At 41.8% G+C, this 22,239-nt stretch overlaps 1 protein-coding gene across 1 annotated transcript in view; it reads left to right on the top strand.

The window, feature by feature from the left end:
* LOC122803963 (polyunsaturated fatty acid lipoxygenase ALOX15B-like) overlaps positions 1–22,239 on the top strand; it is a 782,621-nt gene that overhangs the window by 310,498 nt on the left and 449,884 nt on the right. The window contains exon 6 of the mRNA XM_044073640.1: positions 13,897–13,983. Within this exon, the coding sequence (XP_043929575.1) occupies positions 13,897–13,983 (87 nt within the window). The remainder of the gene's footprint in view (positions 1–13,896; positions 13,984–22,239) is intronic.

Genomic DNA, 22,239 nt, shown 5'->3' with positions numbered 1-22,239 from the left:
ATACTGTACCTTATTGACCCATGATGTAGTACTTTGTTCTGCAGAATGAATAAAGTATTCAGCAAAATCTAACGCTGCATCCAGTCAACATGTCTGGCAGTACTATATTATCTGTATTATCCACATGCTAAGCTTGCAGCAAATTGTATTTATAATTATGTAAGAGGAGGTAAGATGTACATCTTGTCTATGTTTAGCTTCTTCTTCTTTGGCTTTTCCCAGTTAGGGGTCACCACAGCGGATTACATGTTGTCTCATGACTGGCAGTGGAGTTTTACGGTGTCGAGTTTCCAGCCCGGTGCCCAACCTTCTACAGAAGCCACACTCATGCCTAGGGCCAATTTAGAGTGTCCAATCCACCTACAGCATGTCTTTGGGATGTGGGAGGAAACCGGAGCACCCAGAGAAAACCCACATGACCACAGGGAGGACATGCAGACTCTGCACAGAAGGCACCCCAGCCGAGGATCGAACCAAAGAGCCTCTTGCTGTGAGGCGACAACGCTAACTGCTGCACCACCGCAGCCACCCATCTTGCCTGTGTTTAGCTGCTGCTACTAATTATGAAGCCTTAGACAATAGTGGTCATCAAAGAATCAAGACTATAGTGCTCTAGTTTTCTTTGCAATGATCATATTTTTCCTGCATTGAAATATTTTTGCTAGAATAAAGCATGATCTGCAAATTAAGAAGATGTGAGCTCCTACAGCCACATGCAAAAACTGCAGCCAGCAGTATCTTGTGTCATGTAACACAGTGATATATTTCACTTGTCTATATTTGACTGTAACTGACAACTCTAGGGTGTTTCTGAAGACAACTTGTCAAAGTACTGGGGTGATGTTGTATATTGGTTTCTCATGATCATCTTTTTACAAGTGTACATTGGCTTGCTGCAATTAATACTGGCTGCAAATGTTGAGCAACAGCAGTGAAAGCATCAAGACTGTAATACTTTGTTACCTCCCCAAGATGGTAATACTTTGTTACCTCACCATGACTGTAATACTTTGTTACCTCTCCATGACTGTAATAATTTGTTACCTCCCCAAGATGGTAATACTTTGTTACCTCACCATGACTGTAATACTTTGTTACCTCTCCATGACTGTAATAATTTGTTACCTCCCCAAGATGGTAATACTTTGTTACCTCACCATGACTGTAATACTTTGTTACCTGTCCATGACTGTAATACTTTACCTCCCCAAGATGGTAATACTTTGTTACCTCTCCATGACTGTAATACTTTACCTCCCCAAGCCAGTAATACTTTTTTACCACCCCATGACTGTAATACTTTACCTCTCCATTACTGAAATACATTGTTACCACCCCAAGACTGTAATACTTTGTTACCTTCCCATGATTGTAATACTTTATCTCTCCATGACTATAATACTTTGTTACCTCCCCAAGACTGTAATACTTTGTTACCACCCCAAGACTGTTATACTTTGTTACCTCGCCATGACTGTAATACTTTACCTCGCCATGACTGTAATACTTTGTTACTGCCCCAAGACTGTAATAACTTGTTACCACCCCAAGACTGTAATACTTTGCTACCTCTCCATGACTGTAATACTTTGTTACCTCCCAAGACTGTAATACTCTGTTACCACCCCAAGACTGTAATACTTTACCTCCCCATGACTGTAATACTTTGTTACCTCTCCATTACTGTAATACATTGTTACCTCCTCAAGACTGTAATACGTTGTTACCTCTTCATGTCTGTAATACTTTGTTACCTCACCATGACTGTAATACTTTACCTCTCCATGACTGTAATACTTTACCTCCCCAAGACTGTAATACTTTGTTACCCCCCCATGACTGTAATACTTTGTTTCAAAATTTCCCTTGCAACTAGCCAGCTTTTTAGTTTTAGCACTCATCTGTTTCTTTGATCTCAGCACTTGTTCAGAACTCATTGTAAGCACTAAATAAGTTACAAAGTACTACAGCACTCAACTTTCCTCACTTGTCTAGAGGAAAACAGTTTTTAGTACTTAATAAATAAGCACCTATTCAGGCATGTCTAAAGGTCAGCTCCCGGTGTTTTCTCCTGTCTATCTGATGAATCTGGGCATCCTGGGACAATGCAGCAATTGCCTCATTTACACAGACAACCCTCTCCTCCTACCACCCAACACTGCGACCTGTGAGAGATGCACTTATATAGCCAAATTGGAAGCAAAGCTCTCTTTACCAAAGACTGGCCTAGACAGTCAAGAGGAGAAGGTAAACACTTGCACCGCACCACACGCATCACATAGTCCCTCAAAACCTACACCACCAAAACACACACACACAGAACCACAAAACACACACCTACATTCACTGAGGCTCTCAGTAGTAATCTGCCCAAACAACAGAGACCTCCAAAGCAGAAATGTAAGCAACCTCCACCCCCCCCAACACAACCCAAATGACACATAGCCCACATACTCAGTGTGCCACTCAACTACAGCCCATAAGGCATAATGTACCCAACACTCTAGTCATAGGTGAGACTATAGTCAGGCACACTGATGTTCCACTCACCAGGCTAAACAAGGAAAAATTTACTGTCAGCCGCCTGTCAGGTGCCAGGATCTGCCACATAACGCACACACTCAGGTCACTCCACAACAAGTACAAATATGACTCTGTCATTGTCCATGTTGGTGTGAATGACCTGAGACATACCTCCCTGGACTACAGGAAAAGAGGCATGGAGGAGCTCTCTGATCTTGTAGCCCAGACCGGTATGACCCTAGCCCTGAGTAGCATCCTGCCATCACCCAGAATGACACCACAGTAGAAGGACAAAATGATTGACTTTAACAATTGGCTAAGCTTCTGGTGTCATTCTAAGGGAATCCAATATCTGTCTGCCTGGGATGACATGATCAACAGACCACGCTGCTTTGCCAGAGGTGGCCTGCACCTGTCGCCTTTGGGATTCCGGATACTGGCAAAGGCTTTTGCCACCACTATAGTGCCTTTTTTAGGCAAGGTTCAAATGACAAATTCACCACCGTAACAGGTACAAGCAAGCAAAATCTGAGGGTAATGCTATTCAATGCTAGAAGTCTAAACCTCAAAATGCACTCACTCGAGGCACTCCTTAAAATATAGAACACTGACATCTGTGCAGTGACAGAGACATGGCTCAAAGCTCCAGAGAGCACTCCTGCATTACCAGGCTATAATTCATACCACACCTTTCGGCCACCAAACCCAGACCGAAACACTAAAGGTGGAGGCGTGTCCATATTCATTAAGGATATCCACACCTCCAGGCTAGTTGCTCAGCATAATGCATTATCCAAGTTCAACTAACTCCGGGCAAAACCACAATCCAGATTGTAGCTTGCTACAGACCCCTCACCATGCCCCAGGATTCCCACTCTTCTTGATACACTGGAAAATATTAAGGTACAACCCAACACTCTAATAATGGGTGATTTCAACTACCCCACCATTAACTGGGAAAACTACTCATGTACCAACTCTTTTGCTCAACGTTTTCTGGAAATCATCAATTCCAACGCTTTGGATCAACTTATCCACACCCCCACCAGAGGCAGCAATATCCTAGACCTGGTCATCACCAACATGGGTGACCGGTGTTCCACACCAGAGGTCAGCTCCTCATTGGTCAGATCCAACCACAAGCTAATCACCCTAGACATCCACATCCCGCTCCCACCCCCCATTAGGAAAACAACTGTAAAAAATTTCTCCAAAGCTAACTTCACGCTTCTTAAGACAGAAGTGGCAAACTTCATGTCACCCATGCAGATGGACAATAGAGGTATGACTGCTGAATCCTACACAAATGCACTTTATAAGCACTTACACGAGTGCATGGATCGTGCTATCCCTAACAGAACCAAGATGCTATCCTCCAAAAAAAGGAAGACAATCTGGTGGTCTGCTGCCATGAACAAACTCTACAACAGAAGAAAGAAACTGTTGCAAAAAAGAGTAAAATCCCACAATTGGAGGAACTCCCTGGTCAGCCTCAGTAAGAAGCTGAGATCCTTCATAAAATCCTCCAAAGCTAGTTATAAAAGCAAAATTGCCACTGATTCTAAAGGCAACCACAAAGCATTCTATAGCTATGTCAAAAATCTCAATGGCAACACTCAGATCTGCTCTGAGTTACAGCACAATGACACTAAATATACAGAACCAACTGATATTGCCAACATCCTGGCAGACAGGCTAACTTTACCCCCATCTCACCCCCTAAAGGGCCCATCTTTATATGGAAGAATGCAAAGTTCCTGTAATCACGGCTGCACAGGTAAAAACTTCACTCTCCAAAGCCAAGAACACAGCATCTGTAGGACCTGACAACATCCCAGGCTGCCTTCCACATGAACTACAGAATGAACTGGCACCCCACCTAAGTAACATGTTCAATCATAGCCTCACCTCAGGCTTTGTGCCCATTGAATGGCACACCCCGACAATTATCCCACTCCACAAAGGGGGGGCCACAACAGACCCCAGGAACTACCGCCCCATTAGCCTGATGAGTCTCGTCTGCAAGGCCATGGAACGTATCATCATGGAACTCATAAACAAAGACATTGGAGATCTCCAAACCCTGGACCCCACACAGTTTGGGTTTGTAAAAGGCAGATCATGTCTCCTAAACCTGATAGACTTCTTTGAAGTAGTCACCAAAGCCATAGATGAGGGTAAGGTGGTTCACACAGCCTATCTAGATCTCGCCAAGGTGTTTGACACCATCCCACACTCTGGAATTATAGATAAACTCACTAAACTAGGTATAAATCCCTATGTCACAAGATAGGTTGCCAACTGGCTTACTGAAAGAACCCACACTGTGAAAGTAGCAGACTCCAAATCAGACTTCAGACCAGTGACAAGTGGAGTACCACAGGGTTCAGTCCTGGGTCCTCTCCTGTTTGGTATCAACTTCTCTGAAGTACAGGCTAACACAGAAGGTATTTGGCTAACTAAATTCGCAGATGACCGCAAACTAGGAGCCATAATTGAAACTCCTAATGATGTGGACATCCTACAAAAGGGCCTCACTGAGACAGATACCTGGTTTCAAAGACATGGTCTCAAGCTCAATGCCAAAAAGTGCATTGTCATCCCCTTTGGTAAAAATTCTGTACTCATGAACTACCACATAGACGGTAGTTTACTTAACACCAAAAGTGTGATAAGAGACCTTGGGACACAGGTGGACAGTAGTCTCTCCTTTGATAATCGCATCGCCAAAGTGGTCAGGAAATCCTTCTATGTGGCACACCTCATCACAAAAGGTTTCTCATCCAGAAAAAAAAGAGGTCATTGTTCCCCTCTACTCATCACTCATTAGACCCATGATAGAGTACAATGCCCCTTTTGGTATGTACCTCACAAGATATCTACAACAACTGGAAAGGCCGCAAAAATACCTCACAAAGAGGATTACTGGCCTCAAACAGATGCCTTATGCAGACCATCTCAAAAAACTCCAGCTTTACTCCATCGCATATCGCTTACTCAGAGGCGATCTCTGCCTAATATACAAAGCTATGTCAAACCCAGAGCTGTTGGACATGCTCCACTTAAAGAAATCCCAATCCATCCGAGCTCCACAGTCTAGGGACCTAAACCTTGTCACCACAATAAACAGAACATGCTGGAGGGATAGATTCCTGTCCCAGAGACTTCCCATACTCTGGAACAGACTACCTATCTATGTCAAATAGAGCTCCTCATTAGCACTCTTCAAGAAAAATCTTGATGATTGGATGGGTAATAGGAAATTCACCCCGGAGATCACTTCTGTGGTTCTGCTTGACAGGGGCACAGGAAAATAATTTTCTTGGGTGGCGAAAGCCAGGGTACATTTTTGGCTAGGCTTGTATAGGCCCTAGGGCCAATAGCCTAGTACCTACCTATGAACCTATGAACCTCCCAAAGAATGTAATACTTTGTTACCACCCCAAGCTTGTAATACTTTGTTACCTTCTCATGACTGTAATACTTTTTTACTTGTCCATGACTGTAATACTTTGTTACCTCCCCAAGACTGTAATACTTTGTTACCTCACCATGACTGTAACACTTTACCTTGCCATGACTGTAATACTTTGATACCTCCCCAAGACTGTAATACTTTTTTACCACCCCAAGACTGTAATACTTTACCTCGCCATGACTGTAATACTTTACCACCCCAAGACTGTAATACTTTGTTACCTTCCCATGATTGCAATACTTTGTTACCTCACCATGACTGTAATACTTTACCTCCCCAAGACTGTAATTCTTTGTTACCACCCCAAGACTGTAATACTTTGTTACCTCGCCATGACTGTAATACTTTACCTCACCATGACTGTAATACTTTACCTCCCCAAGATTGTAATACTTTGTTACCACCCCAAGTCCGTAATACTTTGCTACCTCTGCATGACTGTAATACTTTACCTCGCCATGACTGTAATACTTTGTTACTTCCCCATGACTGTAATACTTTACCTCGCCATGACTGTAATACTTTACTTCCCCATGACTGTAATACTTTACCTCTCCATTACTGTAATACATTGTTACCTCCCCAAGACAGTAATACTTTGTTACCTCTTCATGACTGTAATACTTTGTTACCTCACCATGACTGTAATACTTTACCTCCCCAAGACTGTAATACTTTGTTACCCCCACGACTGTAATACTTTGTTACCTCCCCAATAATGTAATACTTTGTTACCGCCCCAAGACTGTAATACTTTGTTACCTTCTTATGACTGTAATACTTTTTCACCTCCTCAAGACTGTAATACTTTGTCACCACCCCAAGACTGTAATATTTTGTTACCTCGCCATGACTGTAATACTTTACCTTGCCATGACTGTAATACTTTGTTACCACCCCAAGACTGTAATACTTTGTTACCACCCCAAGACTGTAATACTTTGTTACCTTCCCATGACTGTAATACTTTGTACGTCTCTATGACTGTAATACTTTGTTACCTCCCCAAGACTGTAATACTTTACCACCCCAAGACTGTAATACTTTGCTACCTCGCCATGACTGTAATACCTTACCTCGCCATGACTGTAATACTTTAATTCCCCAAGACTGTAATACTTTGTTACCACCCCAAGACTGTGATACTTTGTTACCTCTCCATGACTGTAATACTTTGTTACCACCCCAAGACTGTAATACTTTGTTATCACCCCAAGACTGCAATACTTTGTTACCTCACCATGATTGTAATACTTTACCTCTCCATTACTGTAATACATTGTTACCTCCCCAAGACTGTAATACTTTGTTACCTCTTCATGACTGTAATACTTTACCTCTCCAAGACTGTAATACTTTGTTACCCCTATGACTGTAATCCTTTGTTACTTCCCCAAGAATGTAATGCTTTGTTACCACCCCAAGACTGTAATACTTTGTTACCTCACCATGACTGTAATACTTTACTTCACCATGACTGTAATACTTTGTTACCACCCCAAGACTGTAATACTTTACCTCCCCATGACCTTCTTTATAAGTGTGCATTTGTGTACAAGTGATAATGTCCACAGATGAACAGTGATTGTAAATATACTAGTATCACAATTACTCTCTGTTGCTTCCCCATGAATGTACTTTTTCTGTACTGAACATATTTTTATTAAAATTATCTGCAAAATAAAAAATCATGAGCCTCTATAAGTACATGCAAAGACACACTGCAGCAAATGATGGTTGCAGTCATGTGAAATGTAGTGAAATCATCTTCTTGCCTGTATTTGCCTCTTACTTCTCAATTGTTGCTATTAGAAAATAGTATCAGTACCATAATACTAAATGTTGCTTCCTCATGAACATATTTTCTTTATGAAAACCACATTCATACAGCAGATTTAGTATGGGCTTTCAATATTATATTTTTAGTGTGGGCTTTCAATGTTATATTTTTAGTGTGGGCTTTCAATGTTACATTTTTAGTGTGGGCTTTCAATGTTACATTTTTAGTGTGGGCTTTCAATGTTACATTTTTAGTCTGGGCTTTCAATATTACATTTTTAGTGTGGGCTTTCAATGTTACATTTTTAGTGTGGGCTTTCAATGTTACATTTTTAGTGTGGGCTTTCAATGTTACATTTTTAGTGTGGGCTTTCAATGTTACATTTTTAGTGTGGGCTTTCAATGTTATATTTTTAGTGTGGGCTTTCAATGTTATATTTTTAGTGTGGGCTTTCAATGTTATATTTTTAGTGTGGGCTTTCAATGTTACATTTTTAGTGTGGGCTTTCAATGTTACATTTTTAGTGTGGGCTTTCAATGTTACATTTTTAGTGTGGGCTTTCAATGTTACATTTTTAGTGTGGGCTTTCAATGTTACATTTTTAGTGTGGGCTTTCAATGTTATATTTTTAGTGTGGGCTTTCAATGTTACATTTTTAGTGTGGGCTTTCAATGTTACATTTTTAGTGTGGGCTTTCAATGTTACATTTTTAGTGTGGGCTTTCAATGTTACATTTTTAGTGTGGGCTTTCAATGTTACATTTTTAGTGTGGGCTTTCAATGTTACATTTTTAGTGTGGGCTTTCAATGTTACATTTTTAGTGTGGGCTTTCAATGTTACATTTTTAGTGTGGGCTTTCAATGTTACATTTTTAGTGTGGGCTTTCAATGTTATATTTTTAGTGTGGGCTTTCAATGTTACATTTTTAGGGTGGGCTTTCAATGTTACAGTTTTAGGGTGGGCTTTCAATATTCTGTTTCACTGACCCTTTTGATGCTATTCTTTTCTCATTTAAATGAATACAGGATTCAGTCATGCAAAACACATCCTTCTGGGAGAGTTGAACAACTGCATTGATTCAGCAATACCTGATAGGACCAAAACAAGCTCCTCAAGGAAGAGCAAACCTGTCGGGCGGACAACTGCCATTAACAGGCTTTACAATAAGAGGAAGAAATTGCTGTCTAAGAGTAAGAGGGAGCTAGAACCAAACTGGAAACACTCCCTCCTCAGCCTAAACAAGCAAATTAGGCTCCTTGTGAAGTCTTCCAAAGCAAACTATGAATCCAGATTAGCTCCCACAACTAAGGACAACCTTAAGGCGTTCTTTAGTTATATCCAAAACCTAAAAGAAAAGGCCCAGATTTGTGCCAAACTAGTAGCTAATGATACCACATATATCAAGCTTGTGGACATTGGTAACCTGTTAGCTGACGGTTTTGTGAAAACTTCACTCCTCTTTCTCCACCACGCTTATCCCAACACATCCATAAAACCTGTCCTCTACCCTGTATCTCTAAAGAGCAGGTCACGAATGCCCTCTTTAAGGTCAAAAATACAGCATCCATGGCACCTGATAACATCCCAGGCTCTGTCCTACATAGGCTGATACAAGGATTAGCAATGCCATTGGGTACTCTTTTCAATCATAGTGTAAGAACTGAATTTCTCCCAGCTGAATGGAAAAAGGCCACTGTTACTCCTTGTACAAAGGTGGTGCTTCAGCTGACCCCAGGAATTATAGACCTATTAGCCTTATCTGCAAGGCCATGGAGAGAATCATCATGGACCTTATCAGCAATGACAATGGTAACCTCCAAACATGTGACCCTACTTAATTTGGATTCGTCAAAGGGAGATCAGGTCTGTTAAACCTGCTGGACTTCTACAAGACAATGCAGCCTACCTAGACTTAGTCAAGACCTTTGACACTATCCCCCACTCAGGCATAATTGACAAACTCACCCAGCTAGGCATCAACTCGCATATCATTAGATGGGTCACTAACTGGCTCACTGATAAAAGCCATATAGTCAAAATAGGGGAATCCACCTCAAACAGCAGACCTGTAGCCACTGGTGTTCCACAGGGTTCAGTTCTGGGACCCCTACTGTTTGGAATCTATTTCTCTGAAGTTCAAGCAAAAACTAAAGGTCTGTGGCTGACAAAGTTTGCTGATGACTGCAAACAGGGAGCGATCATAGAATTTCCTAATGATGTCAACATCCTTCAAGAGGGTCTTACACAAACAAATGACTGTTGCAAAGTCGTGGCCTTAAACTCAGTGCAAAAATATATTATCATCTTTTCAGTAAGAGTGATGCTCCCGCTAACTACCACATCAATAACAACACCCTAAGTATGCATTCAGCGGTGAGAGACCTGGGCACACAGGTTGACAGCAACCTTACCTTTGATCACCATGTCTCCACTGTGGTAAGAAGGGCATTCTATATTTCTCATCTCATATGTAAGGGCATTGCCTCCAGAAAAAAGTTATAACCTCCCTGTTCTCTTCCCTCATCAGGCCAATAATTGAGTACAATGCCCCTTTTGGTATGTACCTTTCCAACCACCTGCACCAACTAGAGAAACCATAAAGGTTACTTACAAGGAAAATTCAAAGTCTTCAGCATCTGTCCTATGTGGATAATCTGAAATCACTGTCACTTTATTTTGTTTCATACAGAGCACTTAGAGGTGATCCCTGCCTTGCATATAAGAAAATCCCTGACCCTGCTTTAGTTGAAATGCTGCATATCTGTAAGTCACATGGTACATGGGTTACTCGCTCTAAAGACCTTAACCTGGTATATGACATTAATAGAACCTGCTGGAGGGACAGATTTGTCTCCCAGAGGTTTCCACACCTTTGGAACAGACTCCCACTTCATGTCAAACAGAGCACCTCATTGGCCCTCTTCAAATGCAATCTGCATGATTGGATGGGTAACCATAAATTCACCCCAGGGATTCCATCTATGTCTCTCTTGGACAGGCATGATAGGTGCTGATCAGGGAATTAAGGGTAAAACTTAGCTAGGCTTATAAGGGCCCTGGGGTCATTACTCTAGTAACCTCCTATGATCCTTTGATGTAAAGTGGCTTCATAAGTTTCAAAGTAGAAAAATCACCATGCAGATGCAACATACAGCATTTTGCTGTTGATTAAAAATTACATTGCTTTCACTCTACATTGCTTTCACAATAAGACTCTAAAATGTGTTTCTTACACATTGTTCATATAATTCCTCTAACCAGCTGACTGAAATACGCTTTCACCTTTGCAAAAACCAGTCTTACAAGATATTGAAACTCCTCTACATCAGTCTATGTTTTGCTCATAGGACTGGTTCGGCAGCTTTTTACATTAGGCAGTGTTTTGATACTGATAAAAAAAAAGATATAAGAAAATTAAAAAATGAACTGTTTTTACTAGTGCACATTTGTGCAGCTGGATTTATATAGCCTCCCTATGTATTTTGCACAGCTGAATGAATACAGCATTCAGCCCAGCAAAGAAAGACATCATTGGACAGATAAGGTGCAACATTATACTGTAATGTTTGCTCTCTGGATTGCAGCAACAACCTTTAATTTCTGCTTGATTTGCATTTGTTAACCCCCTGGAATTTGGGTGTGTTAACATCAGAATACTAATGCAGTACTGCTGCATCACAGCATGATTCAGGTATATTAACATTACAATATTAATCCAGTGCTCCTGCCTCACGGCATGACTCGAGTGTATTAACATCAGAATATTAATCCAGTGTTGCTGCCTCACAGCATGATTTGAGTGTATTAACATCAGAATATTAATCCAGTACTGCTGCATCACACCATGATTCAGGTATATTAACATTACAATATTAATCCAGTGCTCCTGCCTCACGGCATGATTCGAGTGTATTAACATTACAATATTAATCCAGTGCTCCTGCCTCACGGCATGACTCGAGTGTATTAACATTACAATATAAATCCAGTGCTCCTGCCTCACAGCATGATTCGAGTGTATTAACATCAGAATATTAATCCAGTGCTGCTGCCTCACAGCATGATTCAAGTGTATTAACATTAGAATATTAATCCAGTGCTGCTGCATCACAGCATGATTCGGGTGTATTAACATCAGAATATTAATCCAGTGCTGCTGCATCACAGCATGATTCGAGTGTATTAACATTAGAATATTAATCCAGTGCTGCTGCCTCACAGCATGATTTGAGTGTATTAACATTAGATTATTAATCCAGTGCTGCTGCATCACAGCATGATTTGGTTGTATTAACATCAGAATATTAATCCAGCACTGCTACATCACAGCAATATTAACATCAGAATATTAATCCAGCACTGCTACATCACAGCATGATTCGAGTGTATTAACATTAGAATATTAATCCAGTGCTGCTGCATCACAGCATGATTCGGGTGTATTAACATTAGAATATTAATCCAGTGCTGCTGCATCACAGCATGATTCGGGTATATTAACATCAGAATATTAATCCAGCACTGCTACATCACAGCATGATTCAGATGTATTAACATCAGAATATTAATCCAGTGCTGCTGCATCACAGCATGATTTGAGTGTATTAACATCAGAATATTAATCCAGGGCTGCTGCATCACAGCATACATGTTTAGTTACTTGGAAACACCTTTTTTATTGTATGAAAATGACAAAATCTAGCTTCCCTTCTCAGTACAAGACACTACTCTTCATTGTTATTGATAACTGATGTGTGCATAATCTCATCAAAATTCACTACACAGTGCTTTTCTTTAGTCCTTACCAGTGGGAAATCAGTATTTTTATTAATCTGATTATTGCCCTGTCACAGCAACACCACAACTGAAGTAATGTGTTTTTATTGCTACATGCAAGCAAGTCTGAATACCAACAGTCAGAGTATGACATGAAGATCTTAGTTAAAGATCTACATTTAATTTTGTGCATATTTTTGTGGGTTATTTTGTAATTTCTTGTATGATATGTGACACATTCAGGTGTGATCAGCTAACCTGGGTGTACATGAATGAAGTAGGGGGTCAGAAGCAAAAGACCAGCACTGGCAGAGTTTCTAGTGCAATCTAGAACAGAAGCTGCTGTTAAAAAGGGATAATTAGTAGAACATATAAAATGTTACATGATAATTAAGAAAGGAGGATAAGCAAGCCATCAATGTAGCTATGAAACGTGAACTAGGAGATGAAAAGGTACACCCGGGAATTCCTGTGTTTTCAGTGGGCCAAGGGTTGTACAGGCACAAATCATGTAGGCCCTCCTTTAAAATGCTCCCTAATACATTGTGATCTGTCCATGTCTGCTTCCAGAACGATATTAAAGTCTCATCATAAAATCATGGATGTGAAATACAATCCAACTATGCAGCCCAGCCAAAACACTGGCAAATAACTGGATAACAACAGGTGAACCCTTTCAAGAGTTAAAGTAACTTGAATACCAGGAGTTTTAACTCCACTAGCAAAAATGTGTAAATTACTTCATGTAAATTATCTCTTACACTACTAAAAGAAGTTGTTTGACTTTACAAAACTCTGTTCATGATATCATTTTGACATCTAATGAAACTTTACTAACTCTGGTAAGCCATATCCTATCCCATGTACTATGTTTTTTTCTACATTTAATCTTTGCTTATTGCATTGTAATTCTAATCACTGGAGCTTTTCTCCCTGGGCTTCTGCTGAAAAGAGGTTCTTTGCCTAGACAGACTATCCCATCTAACAAATGCAAATAATAACCCTCACCAGTGAAACCTGTATGTTATATGTGGTTACATGTTAGAAGTGGTTATAACTTGTGTCCCTTTGCCTGGTACACAGAGATACACACAAAGAACTAACTTACTGCAGTTGCGTATTGCTGCATCCTTTCCTCTGGTTTTATAAATTATTGTTTTGCAGGCTACAGACTGTAACAGGTCTGTTGGGATGGTGCATTGCACCTGGGTACATTTCATTAATTTCCCTTGCAGTATAGGCTTTAAAAAGACATGGATATTTCTAATACTCACAATTGTTAAAGTATGAGAATTCTTAAACACTGTTCAGTTTCTGAGCATTTGTTTTGCATTTACAGCTTTTATTCCAGCATGGACGATACACCCTGGCAATCAATATCAATGCTCGTAAAACGCTCGTATCTGAAAATGGGATTTTTGACGAGGTATGTAAAACAAATATCTGCAAGAATGAACGAGTATGGTTCCGTTTCCTTTTGTATTTGACTAAAGGTAGTCTTGTGTGTGTTTTAACCTTGGATGCTGTCATAATTCATATGTTAAATTACTTACGTTTCCCCAAGCACAAGATGCCTGTAAGACTACTGATTGTACAAAATACGAAAATGAATGTTTCTGAAACCTACAGTTCTTACTCATGAGTCTTTAAGCATTTTATATTTGGACTCTCTAACTCAAGACAGATTATATAGATTTATAACTTTATTCATTTGTTAACTGAATATGTGAGTAGTTCTGTTTTAGACCACCCTCAGCCATGACCTGGACCACAAGGGTCACAAGGGCAGAAGTAAATGTTGTATGGAGATTTTAGGGTAGTCAGTTAACCAGTACATATTTGGAAGGTGAGACAAATTTGAATATCTGGAGGAAATCCAAGCAGACAGAGCCAATAGATTCTAATTCTACACTGACAGTATCCAGAGAAATGAGGTGGGGATATTTACATTATCATTGAGGATGAACTAAATTCTTCTACTTCCTGAATATTTTAACACTGTGCATCTGAATGCCATTTCCTAAAACCTTTCTAATTAATACCCAGTCAAACAGTGTTATCTGCCATGCATTTGGAAACAGTTATATCTTTCCTTGCACAAGGGTGACGCATCCACTCTCCTCAGTAGCTTTCATTCAGCTGAACTCCATTCTCCTCTGGTCAAAATTAGGAGGAATATATTAATTCACAGGTCTTACAACACTTGTGATAATAATCTGATCTCCAAACACAGCATGGCTTTCAACCTAGCCATGGGACAGACAGAGAGAGGGCTGCTTGATATAAGCTGAAATATGAGGAGTTTATCAGGTCATTGTGTTGCCTGACCTATCAAAACCTCTTTCTGTGTATTCTGAAGAGCCACAATGTTTCATCTGATACTACCACGTGATATTTTTAACCATCCAGAAGGCATGACTTCATAACATGGGAAGATTGTTCCCTTTACCATACCCTTACATGTATCTCAGGGAAATATGCTTGTCTCTTCTGTTTATTATTTACATTTAAAATATGTCTGCATGTGTCTGAACACTGTAATGATGTATGCACATGTCTGAACACTGTAATGATGCATGCACATGTCTGCACACTGTAACAATGCATGCACGTGTCTGAACACTGAAATGAGGCATACTGGGGCAATGCAGCAATTGCCTCATGTACACAGACAACCCTCTCCTCCTACTACCCAACACTACAACCTGTGAGAGATGCACTTACATAGCCAAACTGGAAGCAAAGCTCTCTCCACCCAAGACTGTGCTAGACAGTCAAGAGAAGAAGGTTAACACCCGCAATACACCTCAAGCAACACATAGCCCTTCTAAACTCACACCACCAACACCCACACATAGCAACACTAAATCCACATATGCAGAGGCCCTTAACTGTAACCTGCCTAAGCAACAAGGACCTCCAAAGCTGAAATGTAAACAATCACCAATCACAACCAAAGTGTCACATAGCTCACACCACCAATGTGCCACCCAGCAACAGCCCCTAAGGCAAGACACCGTGCCTAACACTTTAGTCATAGGTGACTATATAGTAAGGCACACTGATGTCCCACTCTCCAGGCTAACCAAGGAGAAAATTACAGTGATCTGCCTGTCGGGTGCCAGGATCCGCCACATAACTCATGCACTCAAGTCACTCCACAACAAGTACAAATATGACTCTGTCATTGTCCATGTTGGAGTGAATGACTTGAGACGTACCTCCCTGGACTACATGAAAAGAGGCATGGAAGAGCTCTCAGATCATGTGGCCCAGGCAAGTATGAGCCTAGCCCTGAGTAGCATCCTGCCTTCACCCAGAATGATACCACAATATAAGGACAAAATGATTGACTTCATCAATTGGCTAAGCTTTTGGTGTCATTCAAAGGGGATCCGGTATCTGTCTGCCTGGGACGACATGATCAACAGACCACAATGCTTTGCCAGAGATGGTTTGCACCTATTGCCCCTGGGATTCACGTTACTGGCTAAGACTGTTGCCACCCCTATAGTGCCTTTTTTAGGCAAAGGACAAAACCACCACTGTAACAGGTACATGCATGCAAAATCTGAAGGTAATACTACTCAATGCTAGAAATCTAAACTTAAAAATGCACTCTCTCGAGGCACTCCTAAAAATGGAGAACATCAATATCTGTGCAGTAACTGAGACCTGGTTCAAGGCTCCAGAGAGAACTCCTGAAATACCAAGCTACAACTCTTACCACACTTTTCGGCCACCAAACCAGGATCAAAACACTAAAGGTGGAAGAGTGTCCATGCTCACCAAGGATATTCACACCACCAGGTTAGTTGCCCAACACAATGCATCTGAAATTCTCCAGGTGCAACTAACACTAGGTAAAACTGCAATCCAAATTGTAGCTTGCTACAGATCCTCCACCATACCCCAAGATTCTCACTACACCTTTCTAAACATACTGGAAAATATTAATATACAACCAAACATCCTAATACTGGGTGATTTCAACTACCCTGCCATTAACTGGGAAAACTACTCTTGTACCAATACCTTTGCCCAATGGTTCTTGGAATTCATAAATTCCAATGCCCTGGATCAACTAATCCATAGTCCCACCAGGGTTCCAATATACTAGACCTGGTCATTATCAACATGGGAAATCGATGCTCCACACCTATGGTCACCCCCTCGTTGGTCAGGTCAGACCATAAGCGAATCAACCTTAACATCCACATCCCACCCCCCCAGTAAAGAAACCTCCATAAAAAACTTCTCCAAAGCCAACTTCATGCTACTCAAGTCAGAAGTTATAAACTTCATGACACCCATGCACACGGGAACTGAAAATTTGACTGCTGAGTCCTACACTAAGGCACTGTACAAGCACATCCACTCATGCATGAATCTTGCCATCCCAAATAGAACCAAGATGCTCTCCTCCAAAAAAAAAAGGAAGCCAATCTGGTGGTCCCCTGCCATAAACAAACTTTACAACAAAAGGAATAAACTGTTGCAGAAAAGAGGAAAATCCCAGGATGCAAAAAACTCCCTTAACAGCCTCAGAAAGAAGATGAGATCCCTCATAAAATCCTCCAAAGCTAGTTACGAAAATAAAATTCCAAAGATTCTAAAAACAACCGCAAGGCATTCTATAACTATGTCAAGAATCTAAATGGCAATGCTCAGATCTGCTTTGAGCTACAACAGAATGGCATTAAATATACTGATCCCAAGGATATTGCCAATATCCTGGCCAGATCGATTCAGTGTCAACTTCACACCCTCTCACCCCCTAAATGGCCCATCTCAATACTGGAAGATTGCCAAATTCTGGTAATAATGGCCACACAAATAAAAAACACTCTCCAAAGCTAAGAATACAGTATCCATGGGACCAGATGACATCCTGGGCTGTGTACTACATGAACTACAAAATGAACTGACACCTCACCTAAGTGTCATGTTTAATCATACCCTCACCTCAGGCTTCATGCCCACTGAGTGGCGCAGAGCTACAGTTATCCCACTCCACAAGGGGGGATCCACCTTGGATCCCAGGAACTACCACCCCATCAGTCTGACAAGCCTGATCTGCAAGGCCATGGAACGTATTATCATGGAACTTATAAACAAAAACATTGGCAACCTTAGAACACTGGACCCCACCCAGTTTGGGTTCGTGAAGGGCCTATGTTGTCTCCTGAACCTGATTGACTTCTTTGAATCAGTCTCCAGAGCCGTGGACGAGGGTAAGGCAGTCCACACAGCCTATCTGGACCTCTCCAAGGCCTTTGACACCATCCCCCACTCTGGAATCATAGATAAACTTACTAAGCTGGGCATTAATCCCTACGTCACTTGATGGGTTGCCAACTGGCTTACTGACAGAACCCACACTGTAAAAGTAGCTGACTCCAAGTCCAGCTCCAAACAAGTGACAAGTGGAGTACCTCAGGGTTCAGTCCTGGGACCTCTCTTGTTTGGCATCTACTTCTCTGAAGTACAGACCAACACTAAGGGACTCTGACTAACAAAGTATGCAGATGACTGCAAACTGGGAGCCATTACTGAATCCCCAAATGATGTGGATACTCTACAAAAGGGCCTTACAGAAACAAATGCTTGGTACCAGAGTCATGGGCTCAAGCTCAATGCCAAGAAATGTATAGTTATTCCCTTTGGGAAAAAAACATGTACCTGTGAATTACCACATAGGTGGCAGTACTCTAAACACTGAAAGTATGATAAGAGACTTAGGGACACAGGTGGACAGTGGTCTCACCTTCAATAACCACATCGCCACAACAGTCAGGAAATCCTTCTATGTGGCATACCTCATCACTAAGGGCTTTTCATCCAGAAAAAGGAGGTCATTGTCCCACTGTACTCATCCCTCATTAGACCCATTATAAAATACAATGCCCCATTTGGTATGTACCTCTCAAGACATCTGCAACAACTAGAAAGGTCACAGAAATACCACACTAAAAGAATCACAGGCCTAAAGCAGATGCCCCATGCTGACTGCTTTAAAAAGCTCCAGCTATACTCTGTCGCATATCGTCTACTCTGAGGTGATCTTTGCTTAACATACAAGGCCATGTCAAACCCAGAGCTGTTGGACATTCTACACTTAAAGAAATCCCAATCCTTCAGAGCCACACTCTCCAGGGATCTAAACCTTGTCATCACAATAAACAAAACATGCTGGAGGGATAGGTTCCTGACCCAGATACTCCCCAGGCTCTGGAATAGACTGTCCATTCATGTCAAGCAGAGTGCCTCATTGGCCCTCTTCAAAAGGAACCTTGATGATTGGATGGGAGAAAGGAACTTCACCCCGGGGATCACATCAGTTGCCCTACTAGACAGGGGTCCAGGGAAGTAAAGAGTGTGGGAAGAAATAGCCAGGGAATTGTTATGGCTAGGCTTGTATAGGTCCAAGGGTTGATAGCCTAGTACCAACCTATGAACCTATGATGTGTGCACATAGGTTCATAGCTTCATAGGTAGGTACTAGGCTATCTGCCTGAGGGCATTTATAAGCCTAGCCAGAGTGTGTTGGCTTTCGTCACCCCATTGATTAATTAACTGATCCTCTGTCAAGCAGAGCCAATGAAGTGATCCCAGGGGTGCGTTTTCTGTTACCCATCCACTCGTCAAGGTTTCTCTTGAAGAGTGTTAGTGAGGGGCTCTGCCTGATGTAATCTGGAATTTTGTTCCAAAGCATGGGGAGTCTCTGTGACAGGAATCTATCTTTCCAGCATGTTCTATTTATTGTTGTGGTGAGGTTTAGCTTACTAGAGCACGTGGCTCGTAGTGACTTGGATTTCTTTAGGTGGAGCATGTCCATCAATTCTGAGTTGGACATGGCTTTGTAAGTCAGGCAGAGATCATCTCTGTGTAAGCGATATGCCACTGAGTACAGCAAGAGTTTTTTCAGTCGGGCTGCATAGGACATATGCTTGAGACAAGTAATTCTCTTGGTGAGGTACTTTTGTGGTCTTTCCAGCTGTTGGAAGTGTCTTGTGAGGTACATCCCAAATGGGGCATTGTACTCTATGATGGGTCTAATGAGTGACGAGTAGAGGGGCACTATAACCTCTTTATTTCTAGATGCAAACCCTTTAGTAATTAGATGGGCCACATAGAAGCATTTCCTAACTACTTTGGCAATGTTATTGTCAAAGGAGAGATTACTATCTACCTGGGTCCCCAGATCTCTTATTACCTCTTCTATATTAAGGGGGCTGCAACTTTTGTGGTAATTCGTGGGTGTTTTGTTTTTCCCAAACGGGATGACTATGCATTTTTTGGCATTTAGCTTGAGACCATGACTTTGACACCAGGTGTCCCTCTCAGTAAGGCCCTTTAGGAGGATGTCCGTGTCAGACGGAGAGTCAATTATGGCTCCCAGTTTGCAGTCATCGGCAAACTTGGTTATCCATAGTCCTCCTGTGTTTGCCTGTACTTCTGAGAAGTATATGCTGAACAATAGGGGTCCCAGGACTGAGCCTTGCGGGACACCACTTGTGAAAGATTTAGTCGGACCTGGAGCCCACTATTCTTACCATGTGAGTTCTGTCTGTAAGCCAGTTGGCAACCCATCTTGTGATGTAGGGGTTTATGTTCAGGCTGGTGAGATTTTCTGTAATACCCGAGTGGGGAATGGTGTTGAAAGCCTTGGTGAGGTCAAGGTAGGCTGTGTGAACCAGCTGTCCCTCATCTATGGCCTTGGTGACTGTCTCGAAGAAGTCAACCAGGTTTAATAGGCATGATCTGCCCTTAACAAAGCAGAACTGGGTCAGATCAAGTGTTTGGAGGCTCCCAATGTCTTAGTTAATGAGTTCCATGATGATGCACTCCATAGCCCTGAAGACTAGGCTATTCAGGCTTATGAGGCGATAGTTACCAGGGTCAGTTGTGGCCTCTTCTTTGTGGAGAGGAATAACCATTGCTGTATGCCATTCTATGGGCATGTAGCCTGTAGAGAGGCTGAAGTTGAACAGCGTGTTTAAGTGGGGGGTTAGTTCGTTCTGTAGTTCATGAAAGACACAGCCTGGGACACCATTTGGTCCCACTGACACTGTTTTTGGCTTTTGAAAGGGCTGTTTCCACCTGTGCGTCTGTGATTTTTGGAACACTACATTTTTCCAGTATTGTTGTGGGCCCTTTTGGACGTGAGAGGGGGGTAAAGTTTGCACTGAATCTATCTGCCAGGATGTTGGCAATATCAGTAGGTTCAGTATATTTCGTGCTATTTTGCACTAGTTCAGTACATATCTGCGAGCTGCCACTTATATTCTTAACATAGCTAAAGAAGGCTTTGTGGTTATCTTTTGAATCCTTGGCTATTTTTCTTTTGAAGTTAGCCTTGGATGATTTCATGAGGGACCTCAGTTTCTTACTGATACTGATCAGGGATGTCTTTCCTTCTTGGGATTTGCTTTTTTCTGAACTAGTTTCCTCCTTCTATTGTATAGCCTGTTTATTGCAGGGGTCAACCAAACTGGTTTCCTTCTCTTAGAGGAGTGAGTCTTGATTTTGCTAGGGATGGCACGATCCATGCATCCTTGCAGGTGCTCATAGACTGCATTTGTAAAGGTTTCTGCATCTTAGGCAGCGTTATCCTTTAGCGTGGGGGCTGTGAAACTTACCACCTCTGTCTTAAGTAAGGTGAAGTTTGCTTTAGAAAAGTTTTTTACTGTGGTTTCCTTAGTTGGGGGTGGTGGTGGGGTGTGGACATCCAGAGCGATTAGTTTATGGTCTGATCTAACCAATGACAGGTTGACCTCCGGTGTGGAATACCTGTCGCCCATGTTGGTGATGACCAGGTCCAATATGTTTTCACCTCTGGTAGGGGAGTTTACTAGCTGATCCAGCACATTTGAGGTGATGAATTCAAGGAAGCGCTGGGCCCTGGGAATTTGTACTCGAATAGCTTTCCCAGTGAATGGTAAGGTAATTGAAATCACCAAATATCAGGGTGTTTGGTAGGACCTTCATGTTTTCCAGTGTCTCCAGAAAGGTGGAGTGGTGGTCCTGGGTCATGGAGGGTGATCTGTAGCTGGCCACAATTTGCATTGCAGATTTGCCGGATGTTAGTTGTACATTGATGATCTCAGAGGTATCATGCTGTGCCACTAACCTGGAGGTGTAGGTATCCTTGATGAATATGGATACACCTCCTCCTTTTGTGTTTCGGTCCATGTTCTGTGGCCGAAGCATGTGGTATGAGTTGTAGCCCAGTAGTGCTGGAGTGCTCTTTGGAGCCTTGAACCAGGTTTCAGTTACTGCACAGATGTCGACATTCTCCATACTGAGGAGTGCTTTGAGTGCGTGCATTTTGATATTTAAACTCCTGGTGTTGAGTAGCCTAACCCTCAGTTTTTTGTTAATTGTGCTGTTTACGGAGGTGGGTTTGACTTTTGAGCCTTGCCTAAAAAGGCACTATGGGGGCAGCAAGTGCCTTGGCCAGTATTCAAAACCCTAGGTGTGACAGGTGCAAGCCATCTCTTGCAAAGCATTGTGGCTTGTCGAGCATGTCGTCCCAGGCTGACAGACACTGGATCCCCTTTGAATGACACCAGAAGCTTAGCCAATTGTTGAAATTGATAATTTTTTCTTTATACTGAGATATCATTCTTGGTGAGGGAAGGATGCTACTCAGGGTCAGGGTCATACCAGCCTGGGCTAC

Source organism: Protopterus annectens, chromosome 6.part0, assembly GCF_019279795.1.
Source record: "Protopterus annectens isolate FY-2018-M chromosome 6.part0, PAN1.0, whole genome shotgun sequence".
In the NCBI taxonomy this organism is placed as follows: Eukaryota; Metazoa; Chordata; order Ceratodontiformes; family Protopteridae; genus Protopterus; species Protopterus annectens.
Note: the sequence above shows the minus strand (reverse complement) of the source record. Positions and strands in the feature narration are given on the sequence as shown.